The following is a 14,230-nucleotide window of genomic DNA, read 5'->3' on the forward strand; positions in this document are numbered from 1 at the left end:
CGGCCCGAACCACTCTAGACCCTTGTGTGTTCTTGTGTTCTTCCCGATTCCATCTAGCAGGCAAAACGCTTAGGCCCCTCCTCATCTTAGGATTTAGGGCGGGTGCGTTCCGCCACCCGGCCGGAGAATTTTCTCTCTGACAATTACATTATTGGGATTTTTTCAGTCTAAGATACAAATATACCTAATATGAAATATATTTAGAATCCAAAATACTGAATCAACTACAGCTCTCCACTTTCAATATATAGATTAATTTGTTCATTACTGGTGCACACATTCATACACTTCATTCATTTTGGAATGACATATTTAAATTTCTTGACATATTTACTATTTTATAACAATTAAATGAATTACTAGATATCTATTTATAGAAATTATAAAATAATATGTAAATGTTGTCAAAGCTTGACATATATCTATAGACATGACATATATTTTTAATATTAAATACTATAATTTTTATTAATGAATATGCTCATAAGTTATATATTGCTTGCTTATAATTTACTTGTAATATTACTTTTTGTTAGTTGTAAATCCATCGTTATTGATAATCATTATAACATTATGTTACAAATCATGTGAGTATCGGAATCCGAATTCGAACTATTTGTTTTGTATTTTATCCGATAATATCCGTATTTGTATTTAAATTAAAATATAGTAAATAGTAACATCTGATTTCATATCCGTGGCTATCTGATTCGAATCCATTCAAACTTTGGGTGAGCCTATCTTCGCGGGGCCACGCCACACAGATTTTTAAAAAAAAATAAGCCACCATCCCACGTTCCCAACGACCTCCCGCCACCCTCCCGGATTCCTCTGCGACAGGGAGCTGCCGTTGCTCGTCCCTCAGCCAGATTGGATCGGCGCTGGCTGGCTGGCTGGCTGGCTTGGCCCGGTGAGGCGGAACCAACCAGCCGCTCGACTCGGTCCCTGATTATAAACATAATCTTGTCTTCAGTTCATCTAGCCTGGTGTTGGATTCTGTACTACGCACAGCACGCATTCCTGGGCTCAGCTGGTCCAAGGAACAGCGGAGGTAGAGTATCTTTGTGTTCAGGTTTAGTGATAGAGATGTCGATCTGTCTGTCTCGACTCTCTTCTCCTCCCTTGCCAGTTCTTTGACTCCCCGCCGTTGACCTGTGTGCGCTCTCCCCTCCTCTCCTCTCCGATTTGCACTCTCCCCCGCCTTCTCCGTCGTCGACGACGTTTCCTCCTCTTCCTCTTCCTCTCTCCCTCCCTGGCCTATTTCTTTCTTTCCTTCCTTCTTTCTTTCAGCCTTGCCATTCAGGGAAGCGAGGCAGAGTACCGAAGGTGCAGCGCGTCGTCGACGGCCTCCCTGCTTCTCTGAGACGGCGAGAGGATGGCCGGCGGGTTTATTGGCGGAGGCGGGGCGGCCGCCGGGAGGGCCGAGTTGTACGAGGGCAAGATCACCGGCTACTTCATCCTCGCCTGCATCGTCGGCTCCTTCGGCGGCTCCCTCTTCGGCTATGACCTCGGAGTCTCCAGTCAGTATCCATTTCTCTTTGTTTCCCTGGTTCTCGTTTTGTTGAAATGCAATTCTTGTCCGCGTTTTGATGATTCGCTGCTCATATTATTATTTTTTACATTATGGATTCTCTTTCTTCTTTAATTACCGGGGTTTGGAAAGGTTCAACAAATGATGATTGATTGCTCGTGAACAGCCCAACGCTATATTGTTTAGAAGTTCTTCAAATAGGATATTTAGAGAGAGAAGCTGGTAGCAACTATTCTCTGATTTAGTGATGGATTCGGATGTCTAGATATCCGAATTATTCGTATTCGTATTTAGATAAAGTGTTAATATTGATAACTGTATTCGTATTCGATTTTAATATGGATGTTAAATAGACATATCTAAATTCGGTTTTTCTTTATCCGATTTAAGATTCGTATTCGACAATATTCGACAAAACCGTGAAATATCTGATAATATTGGTATCCGAAAGGAAAAAGTATTCGATAAAATCAATTTAAACTTACTTTTATTACTAATTACAAGTGATTTTAAACTTTAAATAATGTACTAAAAACTGATATGCACCATTTAAAATGTTAAAAATATTCATATCATAAATAAATGATTGTGTTAATCTTACATTACTAGTGATATATAATGATAGATTTTAATTAATATTAAAAAGTGTAATTTTGAATACATTAGATTATTCGAGTTTTTAGAGTCCAAAATACAAAAATACTTAACATACGATATACGAAAAGATTATATTTAGAGTCCAAAATAGAAATATACTAGGTATAAATAATTTATTTAAAAATATGATATTCAGCTAAGTTTCAGTTAAATAATGTATATGTACTATTGTTTATAATTTCTTGTAATATGATTTTTATCAATTATAAATCCATCGATAAAACAAATTAATGTTTGTTATGATGCTATGTTCCAAATCAAGTAAGTATCTGAATGTGAATCTAAATTTAAATTATTTATTTTATATTCGTTTCCGACAGTATCCATATTTGAATTAAAATATGGTAAATAGTGACATTTTGATTTGTTTCCATGTATATCCGACCCGAATCTATCTCTACTCTGATCCAAATTTCGTGGATGGTCTCCATCATGCATAAATGATTTGCACTAAAAAAAGAATCCGTGGGATATACCATAGAAACACAGGAATCGGAAACGGACATTACGATGTCTTCATCCTATGCCAAAGTGGTTGATGATTGTTGACAACCATTATCAAACTCTTGTATTTTTCGTTTGATGAGTAGAAATGGGATATGACCTCGCGTGCAAAAAAAAAAAAGAAAAGGTTAAAAAACAAACAAACCCGGTGATATATCAAACAATTGTTTTGTTTCTCTTCGCAAAAACCAAAAACCAAAACTTTTTTGTGCCATTCCTGCACTCTCATTTTCATTCAGTACCGGTACATACTCTGCTGGAGAACCGATCATCTCAATTGCATTTCTGCAAAGTGACATCACTAAACAAAACATTGTGACATTTATGTTCACTTTGGATTAAAGCTGACTGTTTGACTGTTGCAGCTATAAAGATAAAAATACTATATATAAGTCGGTATGTATTAAAGCCAAACAAATACATTGTTGAGCACCATAAACAACCGTGCGGACGGTCTGCGCGTGCACACAGTCAGTTAGGTTTCCGAGTTTCTCACGGATTTATTACCTAAAACCGCAGGATTAGTTCAAGAAACAGTTTGTAGCGGATCCAGATCTCCCTCTTTATATAGATGATGGGCTACCGCCGATTAAACCCTCAAACAATCGATTAAATGAAGTCTATTTCTAGTTTAGCTCTAAGTTAGCTTTTTTCTAATCCCAAATTTTTCGCTTTTCTTCGGCTCTACGTCGATTAGAGGTATTTATGGTGGCCTTCCGACCCTAGACGAAGCTTAGGATCTCTCCTCCCCGACGGAGTTTGTCCCGAAAGCGAGATTCAGGCACCGCCGGCGAACTCCGCCGCCCCTGCGCACGCGTGGACCGTCCGGCCCGTTAGACAGGGAACCTGAGTCCTGCGCCAGGTTGCGGACCGTCCGGCATCTGGCTGCGGACCGTCCACGTCTGTACATAAAGCACCACAACAGGTTCATGATTGGTGTCCGGATCGGCGTCAACACACGTGCGTTCCTCATGATCCGACCATTGCAGGCGGCGTGACTTCCATGGACGACTTCCTCAGAAAGTTCTTCCCGGACGTGTACCGGCGGAAGCAGGCGCACCCACACGAGACGGACTACTGCAGGTACGACAGCCAGCTACTGACGCTCTTCACCTCCTCTCTCTACTTCGCGGGCCTGGTCTCTACGTTCGGCGCGTCCTACGTGACGAAGCGCCGCGGCCGGCGCGCCAGCATCATGGTGGGCGCCACCAGCTTCTTCCTGGGCGGCGCCATCAACGCGGCCGCCGTGAACATCGCCATGCTCATCGTCGGCCGCGTGCTCCTGGGCGTCGGCATCGGCTTCGGCAACCAGGCCGTGCCGCTCTACCTGTCGGAGATCGCGCCGTACCGCATCCGGGGCGCCGTGAACCAGCTCTTCCAGCTCACCACCTGCCTCGGCATCCTCGTCGCCGACATCATCAACTACTTCACGGACCGGCTGCACCCGTGGGGGTGGCGCCTCTCGCTGGGGCTCGCCATGGGCCCCGCCACCGCCATCTTCGTCGGCGCGCTGTTCCTGCCCGAGACCCCCAACAGCCTCGTGGAGCGCGGCCACCTGGAGGAGGCCCGCCGCGTGCTGGAGAAGGTGCGCGGCACGCGCAAGGTGGACGCCGAGTTCGAGGACCTCAAGGAGGCCAGCGAGGCCGCGCGCGCCGTCCCGGGCACGTTCAGGAACCTGCTCGCCCTGCGCAACCGCCCGCAGCTCGTCATCGGCGCGCTCGGCATCCCGGCGTTCCAGCAGCTGTCGGGGATGAACTCCATCCTCTTCTACTCGCCCGTCATCTTCCGGAGCCTTGGGTTCGGCTCCTCCGCCGCGCTTTACTCCTCCATCATCACCGGCTCCATGCTCGTGGTTGGCGCGCTCCTCTCCATGGTCGCCGTGGACCGTCTCGGCCGCCGCTTCCTCTTCATCGAGGCTGGCATCCAGATGATCTCATCCATGGTTTGTAATTTTGTATCGTCATGCATGATGCCATGGCACAAGGACGACGGACGTTCTGACGCAGTGCGCCAACGCGTAATGCATTATCATTGTTATTGCAGGTGGTCATCGCTGTGATCCTTGCGCTCAAGTTCGGGAAAGGCGAGGAGCTGAGCAAGGGCGTGAGCACGGTGCTGGTGGTGGCCATCTGCCTCTTCGTGGTGGCCTACGGCTGGTCCTGGGGGCCCCTGGGATGGCTGGTGCCGAGCGAGCTGTTCCCGTTGGAGATGCGGTCGGCGGGGCAGAGCGTGGTGGTGTGCGTCAACCTCTTCTGGACGGCGGCCGTAGCGCAGTGCTTCCTCGCCGCGCTGTGCCACCTCCGGTGGGGCGTCTTCATGCTCTTCGCCTCGCTCATCTTCGTCATGTCCATCTTCGTCATCCTCCTGCTGCCGGAGACCAAGCAGGTGCCCATCGAGGAGATCTGGATGCTCTTCGACAGGCACTGGTACTGGAAGCGCATCGTCCGCCGGGACCCCAAGTACCAGCAGGGCAACCTCCATCACCAGCAGCAGGAGATGTCCTCCAGAGCATGAACATGACAAACAGTAATTTTCTATATACTACTCGAACTAAAATTCTGAATATTCAAAACAATCCCATTTTCTGTGGGACGTCGGTCCCTATCATAATCATTAATCAATCATGCCATAATCTCTTTCCAAAGATCAGACGTCGACCTTTCTGGGTGAATTGGATATAGTTGTTCACATGTTGTCACACTCGACAGTCATATCGTTTGGCTTACTCCCTCCGGTGTAGGAATATTAGTCGTTTTGGACATGATAACGCATACCAAGGGCTGATTTATTAACAGTGTAATTTGCAGTCGTGCCCTTATTAAATATGGTCTGTCGCATACCAAAGCAAGCTATCCTCCTTGTCTCGACTGGTTACCAGCGTCACATGCTAGTCATGCATTGCAGGTTCGAATCCTTTTTTTTTTGCCCTTTTCCCTGTTTTTGCATGGCGGGTCACTTTCATGTGCATGGCGGGACAATTTTTTTTTGCCCTTTTCCGTTCGCGCTCCCACATTTTCAGCCACGCGCTCACATTTTCGGCCACAGCGCTCCCGTATCCGGCTATTTAAGCAGTACGGCTGACAGCAAACAATACAAACAATTGTGTTGTACAAAGCCAAGAAGTAAAATACGCGATGGACGTAGAAGTTTTGGCAGCCTTATTTGACTTGAATATGCAGCCACCTTCTGAAGACGGTTTAGGTACGTGACTTTTTTGTGACTCATATTCTTTTTTACTTCTCCTAATCCTAATATATTTTTTCCTGCTCTTGATATTTTCTATAGGTTTTGACTTGAATTTGGAGCCACCTGTTGATGAAATAGGCTTCGACTTGAACATGCATGCAAACGTGTTTGAATATGATGATGTACTCGACTTGACTTTGGATGAACCAAACCCATGTAAGTTCCTGTTCGGCGCACTAGTTGTAGTACGATGTTTTTTTAACCTGCCATTAACTATTTCTTGATTTAGTTGACGGCATTGTAAAACGGAAAGATGCTCCTCAAGAGATTAAAAAACAAGTGTACATGGAACTGTTGCGAAGAAGTAGAAATGGATCAGTGCTACCAAAGAATGCTACTAGAGAAGTTGCCGCAATGTTTCTTTTACATATTCGAACTGTTCAACGATTTTGGGCTGAAGGTAAACGTTCACGTCCGGATGGCAATGCGGTTAGTTTTGCTAGTAAAAAGAGAGGTAGATGTGGTCGTAAGCCAAGTACAGTAAACTATGAACAGCTGCGCAACGTTCCTCTTAAAGATAGAACCACCCTAGAAGATGCATGCAAAGTTCTTGGCGTTTGCAAAAAAACACTATTGAAGCATGTAAAGGAAGGAAAGATTAGGAGGCACACAAGTAGTATTAAACCATATCTAACCGATGAGAACAAGAAGGCAAGACTACAATGGTGTGTTGACATGCTTGAACCCGAGAGCTTGCATGATGCTCCAAGATTTAAGACTCTTTTTGACCATGTTTTTATTGATGAGAAATGGTTCTTTCTAACTCGTAAATCTGAGAGGTACTACTTGCTTCCTGATGAAGATGATCCTCATCGTACTTGTAAGAGCAAGAACAACATCCCTAAGCTTATGTTCTTATGTGCCACATCTCGTCCAAGATTTGAGAATGGAGTTTGCACTTTTGATGGTAAGATTGGGTGTTTTCCGTTGGTTACATTTGAACGTGCTAAGAGAAGTAGTGTTAACCGACCAGCTGGAACAATGGAAGTGAAACCCATCACTTCAATTAAGAGAGATGTCATTAGAGAGTTCCTGATCGAGAAGGTTTTACCGGCTATTAGAGCTAAGTGGCCACGTGATGAGCTAAATAAACCAATCTACATTCAACAAGACAACGCACCCTCTCATGTTCAAGTTAACGATCCACTGTTTTGTGAAGCTGCACAACAAGATGGTTTCGACATTCGTCTAATTTGTCAACCTGCTAATTCTCCGGATTTTAATATCTTGGATTTGGGTTTTTTTCGAGCCATACAATCAATTCAATACAAGAAAACAGCAAAGACAATTCAAGACCTAATTCCAGTTGTGCAAGAGGTTTGTGATTTGCCTTTCAGTACAATAAATTTGTTTATCAATTCAGTGCATTGACTAACACTATTCTAATGCTGCAGGCATTCCACGAATATTCTCCAAGGAAGGCAAACAGAATATATTTAACACTTCATCAAGTTTTGAAGGAAACAATGAAAGTTCATGGATCAAACAAGTACAAACTTCCTCACATGAAAAAGAGTACACTGGAAAGGATAGGATCACTGCCATTACAAATTCATTGTGACGAAACATTAGTAAACGACGCCATAGAGAAGCTTGCTGCATGGAACAATTAGGAATACTACTAGAAATTGGTTCACTGAACCGAATGTAAGACTTTTGTTTAACCTTGGTTCACCATCAATCTTATGGCTTCATTGCATCTTCGTTCTTCATCACCTTGTTGTCCCCTTCTTCAACCTTGGCTGGACCAACCACTTCACCTTCGTCGTCGGAAGGAACACGCAACTTCACACCCCTTTGACGAGACGCCCGGCTGTAGGGATGGTGCCGCACGCGCCGGGACGCTGACGCATGAGCAGGAGTCGGACGCGCCACCGCTGCTGAGCGTGCGGCCGCACCATCCTCGCGCACCGCCACCACCGCACGCTCCTCCAGCTCCTCACGCGCCTCCGCTGCCGCGCGTGCCGCCGCGGCCGCGCGCGCCGAGCGCTGTGCAGCACGAGCTGCTTGCCTTGCTGGATTACGCCAGAACCAACTCGGGTCGGACTCATCGCTGGACAATGGAGATTGCGGCGTCGGATCCATGTTAGGCTGGCCGCGGTGTTGCCAGGAAAAGTGGAAGAAGCAGGCAAGCGGCAGCTGTGGCACATCGCGGAACGAAGCAGAGGCGTTGGTTTTAATGCCGAAACAGCGTGGAAGGAGTTATGGCTTCGGGAGCCGATGCGTTGCGGAAGGGTAAAACTGGAAGCCAGCAAGGAAAACGTATCGAACGTCAATCTTTTGTGCAACTGGGAGAATGCGGCAGAACGGCAATCTTTCGTTCACCGGAGGGAGTAGTCAGTACTGATTATCCCTATTCCCTACAGATACACGTGTCCAAATGTATTTAATTATAAGGGCTAGTTTGGGTATTCTAGTAATGAAAGGGATTAGAGTGAATTAAGATGTATTGTGAAAGTTTTTGAGCTATTGAGGATTATACACTTTCCAATCTCTTCAAACCACTTTAATACTAGAGTACTCAAACTAGGCCTAAATAATTGTTTATCTTTACCTTGTATACAAGTTCTAAAAACATCGCAATCCTGGGTCCTTGCAATCGTTTCGTTCATAAGAAAGTTGTTAAAATCATACATGACACAATTCAGTTGGACATAGAATTAACGACAATGTCAAGGTACTCCTTTTAGTGATGTAGTGGTGAAACTTAACGGCTGTGTTCCACCTTTACTAAGTATTTGGTTGAGGCAAGTCTGAAACAGAGTTTCGCTCACCAATGTTCCCTTCAATAAAAGCATTTGACTTATCTCAGTACCAAAAAATAAATTATAGAACTCAAGTTATAAAAAACTGCTCCAACAGTACCTTATTTTTTAAAAAAATTATCACCTTTTAAAATGCCATAAATATACGTCATCCTATTGAGCTGTCTCATATCTAGATCTAAACGAACGGACGATTCACAAAACTTTCATTTTCAAACGAATGGAGTAGATTATTATATTTTGGTTAACCACTTGATTTGGAGCATTAGCGTTAGAGTTTAATTTTTGTTAGTGCTCTAAATTCTATAAAATATATATTTTTTTAATTTTTATTATACTTTTATAGCACATTGTTTAAGATGCTCTAAAAGAGAAAGGTAATTACACTCAAACGACTCCTTGTGAACTCTATTATATGTTAGAACTAGTTGATTACTTGTGCGTTACGACGCCTCACAACGATACCCATATAAATTATCCACTAAAAAGATCTCAAGATTTTTTATTGATTGTCTCCGCTCTTCGCTTAATATTTTTTTATGAACGCACGGGTACCATAGGCAGCAAATCAGACCCCCATCTCTCGCCTCCCACACTTCCAAGGTTTCGTAGAACATGAGCGGAAGAGAAGAGGCAGACATACCTGTTTGTTGCTGGAGAAGGACACGACGAAGACCTGGGCTGGAGGCGACATAGGTAGTATACCGCTAAATATATAGGGAGAGAGCATGCAAGCGGAGAAAGAAGCCCAGCTAGAGCAGCTCCAAACCGAGAGGCACCTGCACGATGCGTCAATCCGAGAAGGGCGAGAGAATGCGAGTGTCTTCGCAGCCCTGAACCCGCTGATGCGACACAACACCACCACCAACTCCGTAGCATATGCCGACTGCTGCTACGCTAAGGGCCTTGGTTGTCCAATATCTCAGACTTAGACTCGTCATCGCCAAGATAACCTAAGCATGGCAGGCGCCACCATGTCCTCCTTGACGACACACATGGAGAAAGGCCAGGAGCATGATCGACTCGCCCCGTATCCACGTCGACGAGGCTCGGTCGGCTCGCGGCTTCGACCGTGGGCGGGGGCAGCAGGTTGGAGAGGAAGAACAGGGCGAATGTTGGAGAGGAAGAGCAGGTTGAAGAGGAAGAGCAGGTTGGAGAGGAAGAACAGGTTACAAAAATGTACATATGTAAATTTATATTCAATATTATAAACACTTGAGCTTCTGTCTAGTGTCTCTCACCCTTCTTCATAAAGGGTGTGGGTTTAAACCCCACCTCCTACACCGCTTTTTAATATTTTACGCTGAGTTAATTTAAAAAAAATGTAGGGATTTTTTTTAAAAGTATAACGTAGGATAACTGTTGAAACTGGTGCTTTAAATATAATAGAGGTAGGGTAATTTCATTCTCCGAATTACAATAGAGTCATTCCATCTAACCAGAGAATGAAACACTACGCAATACTTCAAATAAACCCGAGACCTTGGATTTTTGAATTAAATAATTACTTACTTAACATTGGAAAAAGAAAAAAACTTCTGAATTCACGGTGACCTCGCGTAACGGACACATAACCCTCGTGGCCTTTCATTGCTTGAAAATTTTCAAAACTTTGTGTTACGTAATTGCTATTGGTATGGACCGTGCAAAGCTTCGCAATCTAGTTATCATTCATACATTAAATTCAGTCATAGTGAAAGTTTTGTCGCGGTTTTATTTATATTTAATGAGCTATTATATGATGTGGCAACATTTTTAAGAAGAGAGAAGAAGTGAGTTTTATAAGGATAAACTGGCTCTCTTGACATGATATCAACTTTTTATGAGTTATAAAATTAAATACCTACAAAATCATAGAATAAAATTCTTCATTAGAAGTTGATGTTTTATCATAATCTTAGAAACAACGCCACGAGGGTTTCCACTGAGACTGACCATACAATTAATAACTTTGTACTCCCTCGTTTGTTTTTATTTGACATCGGCCGGTATAAAGTTAAACTATATGGTGTCAAATATATAAAAACGGAGGTAGTACAATGTATCGGGATCACGATGGCAATGGGCTCCGTGATGAGCGCTATAAGATTTGGCTAGTGCTTAGGTGTACTACCAAGCCATTAGAGGCCATGGCAAACTCTCTAGACTGAATTAGGCGCAAAGGGGTGACTAGGAGGGCACGAACGACGACGATGGGTGCTTGTGGCAGCCGTGGCCCGTGGATACTCGGATGATCAATTGTGGTGTAGATTGGGCATAATCGGATGTGGGAACGGGTCACTAGTAGAAACGATGCCTATGTGTTCTTAATCACCTATTAATTAATGACAAAGGATGAGGAAACCTTTTGGTAGTGGGACCAATTAAGGAACTAAAAAAGTTAAATTGCAAATCAAAACTTTCTACATCCCTTTCTTATTAATCTTGAGGACGAGATTATTTTTAAGGGGTAGGATTGGTAACATCTAAAATCCTATTTTAGGATGTATGAAAGATACTTAAAAAGATGCATAATTAGAATATCTGTTAATATGGATTTCTCACTTTTAAAGTTGTTCTCTCCCAAAATAAATAAATAGTTGACAATACTAGTGTCATCTAAGATAAAACCTTTTTGAAACTTGAATTTAAATTGAAATCCCGAAAAAAAACATAATCCAATTTGCTAAAGTGGAGTACTACTATTTAAATACATTTGATTTAAAGTGACTTTTGATAAAATTTTACATAAACTAAAGAAGTAGTAAATACTATATTTTAATGGACTTTTGAATTAACTATATACTCAAAATAAGGATTTCTTTAAGTAACCATGGGTGTGCATTTCATAAATGAATAAATATATTTGCATCATGCAGGGTTTCCTGTGTTGTTGCACTTATAACCGAATTTGTAACTCAGATTTGAATTTGAAGTATGAATTTAATTTGAAATAAGAAATCAGAAAAGAAAAGAAAAAAAGATGAGAACAAACGTTTCTAGACCTAATTCCTTCTTCCTGGCCCAGATTCATTACTCTCGTGCGACCAAGCATTCATTTTGGTGCCGATAGGTGGCCCCCACCTGTTAGTCACACCACCTCTACCCTTTCTAGCTCACGTGCTCGCGTGCTCGAGTCACTTACATCTAGGACCATTGTGCCAGCTATCCCCTTCACTGTATCAATCCAAAGTCCAATGCCGAGCTCGCATCAACCGCACAACGGTCCCCACCTCATGGACCTCCTTGGGTTGTTATGCTCATCATTGCACTATAAAAGACGTGGACCTCCTCCGTGACGCCAACCAGGAACCATCGAAATCAGTTGTGAGTTCAGCCACCATCATGGAGTTTGCATGAGAGAAGGTGCTGCCACCGATGAATCACCTGCATACAGTTGTTTGTTCCTTGATGGTGGGCCAGGGTATTGCGCTAGGACCCTTGGAGCAAGGCGGAGTGGGTTGAAGACTATGCGACCTACTTGGGGGACAAGAATGGCTCCCCGGACTTTCTAGCTCACGTGCTCGAGTCACTTACATCTAGGACCGTTGTGCCAGCTATCCCCTTCACCGTATCAATCCAAAGTCCAATGTCGAGCTCGCGTCAACCGCACAACAGTCCCCACCTTGTGGACCTCCTTGGGTTGTTAGGCTATCCACAACTGTTACCCCTAAATTTTCCCCCTATATCACTTTTTCCCCCTATTTCCCCCCCTATTTTTTCATCTCCCTCAGCGGTTCCCCCTAAATACTCCCCCTATACCCCACTACCACTATAAAATATCATTTTCTATATCAACTATCAATTTTTTATCTACTAACAATTACTCGTGGACCCACAGCACAGTGTTTAGGGTGATGAACAGTGACACGCTATATCTGAGGGGAGAGAGAAGGGGACCGACACGTAGGGGGCGCTATAGGAGGCACCGCTGCGGCCATAGGGTGCCCCCTACGCGCCGCATGCAAGGGAAGGGGGAGAGGAAGCGTCTACCGCTGCGGCTAGTCTTATACTCATCACTAGACTATAAAAGACGTGGCCCTCCTCCATGACGCCAACCAGGAACCATCGAAATCAGTCCTGAGTTCAGCCACCGTCGAGGAGTTTGCATGAGAGAAGGTGCTGCCACCGATGAATTACCTGCATGCAGTTGTTTGTTCCCTGATGGTGGGCCAGGGTATTGCACTAGGACCCTTGGAGCAAGGCGGAGCGGGTTGTGTCTACGTGGCCTACTCGGGGGACAAGAATGGCTCCCCAGACTTTGTCTACCTCAGAGGCTCCACCTCAGATTGTGGCCAACCTCCACTGACGTGATAACCTCGATAAAAACACCTCCCATGTGTTCGGTTTTTGCCCCATAGTGTGTAGTAGCGTTATTGTCAAGAAATCGGGTCTCCGCACCGAGTAGGCTACACTGTTATCCTAAATGGCCATTTAGACCATTTAAACGCCACTTAAATGCTACTCATTAGCTAACTGTTTAGATCGTTTATGCCGTTTAATCCATTTTTAGTCTAGTTAAACAGTCGTGTAGTCCGATTAAACACTAATTAGAGGATGACCGACTATTTACCGTTTAGCGTTTAGGATAATACTGGTAGGCTATGCTCCAGCCATGGCTCCGTTGTGGGGTTGGTGGCGCCACCACGACTGGTTGGCCGATTTGGAGAGGAGTGATGTGTGCCTTTGGTTAGTAGATCAACGATGGTGATTACAAGGACCCACTACCGATTCGCCCAGGATGATCTTCACCGGAGATCAGTTGTCCGAGGCGTGGCGTTTTGGGGATCGTGGGATTTTGATCGGGTGGCTCAGAACGTCCCCTACCCCTTCGGTCGGGCTCTCTTGAATAAGAGCGCCTGCTCTTTTTAGGAATTAACCCGTTGTCCAATACTATGTAAAGAGTCTTGCGGATTGGTCCTGAACTTTATAGATTGAACCATGTTCTTCCTAGAAATAGTACCCGCATTCCACAGTTTATTGAATTAGGCAAAATAAATCCGAGATAATGATTATTAGTATAAAAATAGTTCCAATAACTTAGAAGGTCCATAACTTTCTCGTTTTAACTCCGTTTTTCTCCGTTCCAGTAGCATTAGCTTTGTAATAATATTGTTTACGCTGTAACAACATTAATTGTATCATATCACATACTTTTATAATTATATATTTATTTAACCTATGTTTAGTAGATTAACTTTCTTAATCTATCCATAATTATAAACTGACTAAGGTATAATCTATAAGACTATAATCAAGTTATAACTTAGATTAAAATTGAATTAGTTATTTCATGGTAATATTTTTCTCATATGATTTATATAGAATATATTTTTACTATTTAATCACCTAAAACTTCAGAAAATCATATCTCTTTAATCGTAACTTCGATTTAAGTGGTTCTCAAACCTACGATCTCATAACGACATGTAGAATACTAATGTTTAGTTTTTTATTATGCTTTGGTGTAATGTTACCATATCCATTATTTGCTTGATTGTATGTCTTGCTACGAGTAGAGTCGTGGTGATGAGGAATTTGAAGCCCA

The 14,230-nt window shown here is 43.5% G+C and overlaps 1 protein-coding gene across 4 annotated transcripts; it reads left to right on the forward strand.

The window, feature by feature from the left end:
• The first annotated feature begins 875 nt into the window (after positions 1–875).
• On the forward strand, positions 876–7,637 carry LOC103632561 (sugar transport protein 14). Of its 4 annotated transcripts, XR_002263818.1 has the most exons (9): positions 876–1,051; positions 1,291–1,520; positions 3,682–4,634; positions 4,736–5,218; positions 5,488–5,596; positions 5,738–5,893; positions 5,978–6,094; positions 6,168–7,255; positions 7,333–7,637. XR_002263818.1 is itself a non-coding variant. In XM_020541429.1 (4 exons), exons 2-4 carry the CDS (start codon positions 1,376–1,378, stop codon positions 5,204–5,206), a joined length of 1,569 nt encoding a protein of 522 aa, XP_020397018.1. In that variant the 5' UTR covers positions 876–1,051; positions 1,291–1,375; the 3' UTR covers positions 5,207–5,336. The 4 variants fall into 4 exon arrangements, 2 of the variants coding, with proteins under 2 accessions (XP_020397018.1, XP_035816857.1); XR_002263817.1 differs by having other exon boundaries at positions 5,488–5,893; XM_020541429.1 differs by lacking the exons at positions 5,488–5,596; positions 5,738–5,893; positions 5,978–6,094; positions 6,168–7,255; positions 7,333–7,637 and having other exon boundaries at positions 4,736–5,336.
• Positions 7,638–14,230: the final 6,593 nt, after the last annotated feature.

The sequence above is a fragment of the Zea mays genome, chromosome 7 (genome assembly GCF_902167145.1).
Source record: "Zea mays cultivar B73 chromosome 7, Zm-B73-REFERENCE-NAM-5.0, whole genome shotgun sequence".
NCBI lineage: Eukaryota > Viridiplantae > Streptophyta > Magnoliopsida > Poales > Poaceae > Zea > Zea mays.

What these genes read in the sequence shown, in the direction of transcription:
- LOC103632561 (XM_020541429.1), top strand. Translation starts at nt 1,376, where the DNA reads ATGGCCGGCGGGTTTATTGGCGGAGGCGGGGCGGCCGCCGGGAGGGCC. An exon ending in CTATGACCTCGGAGTCTCCA is followed by an intron (nt 1,521 to 3,681) that starts GTCAGTATCCAT and finishes CGACCATTGCAG; the next exon opens with GCGGCGTGACTTCCATGGAC. An exon ending in TCCAGATGATCTCATCCATG is followed by an intron (nt 4,635 to 4,735) that starts GTTTGTAATTTT and finishes TTGTTATTGCAG; the next exon opens with GTGGTCATCGCTGTGATCCT.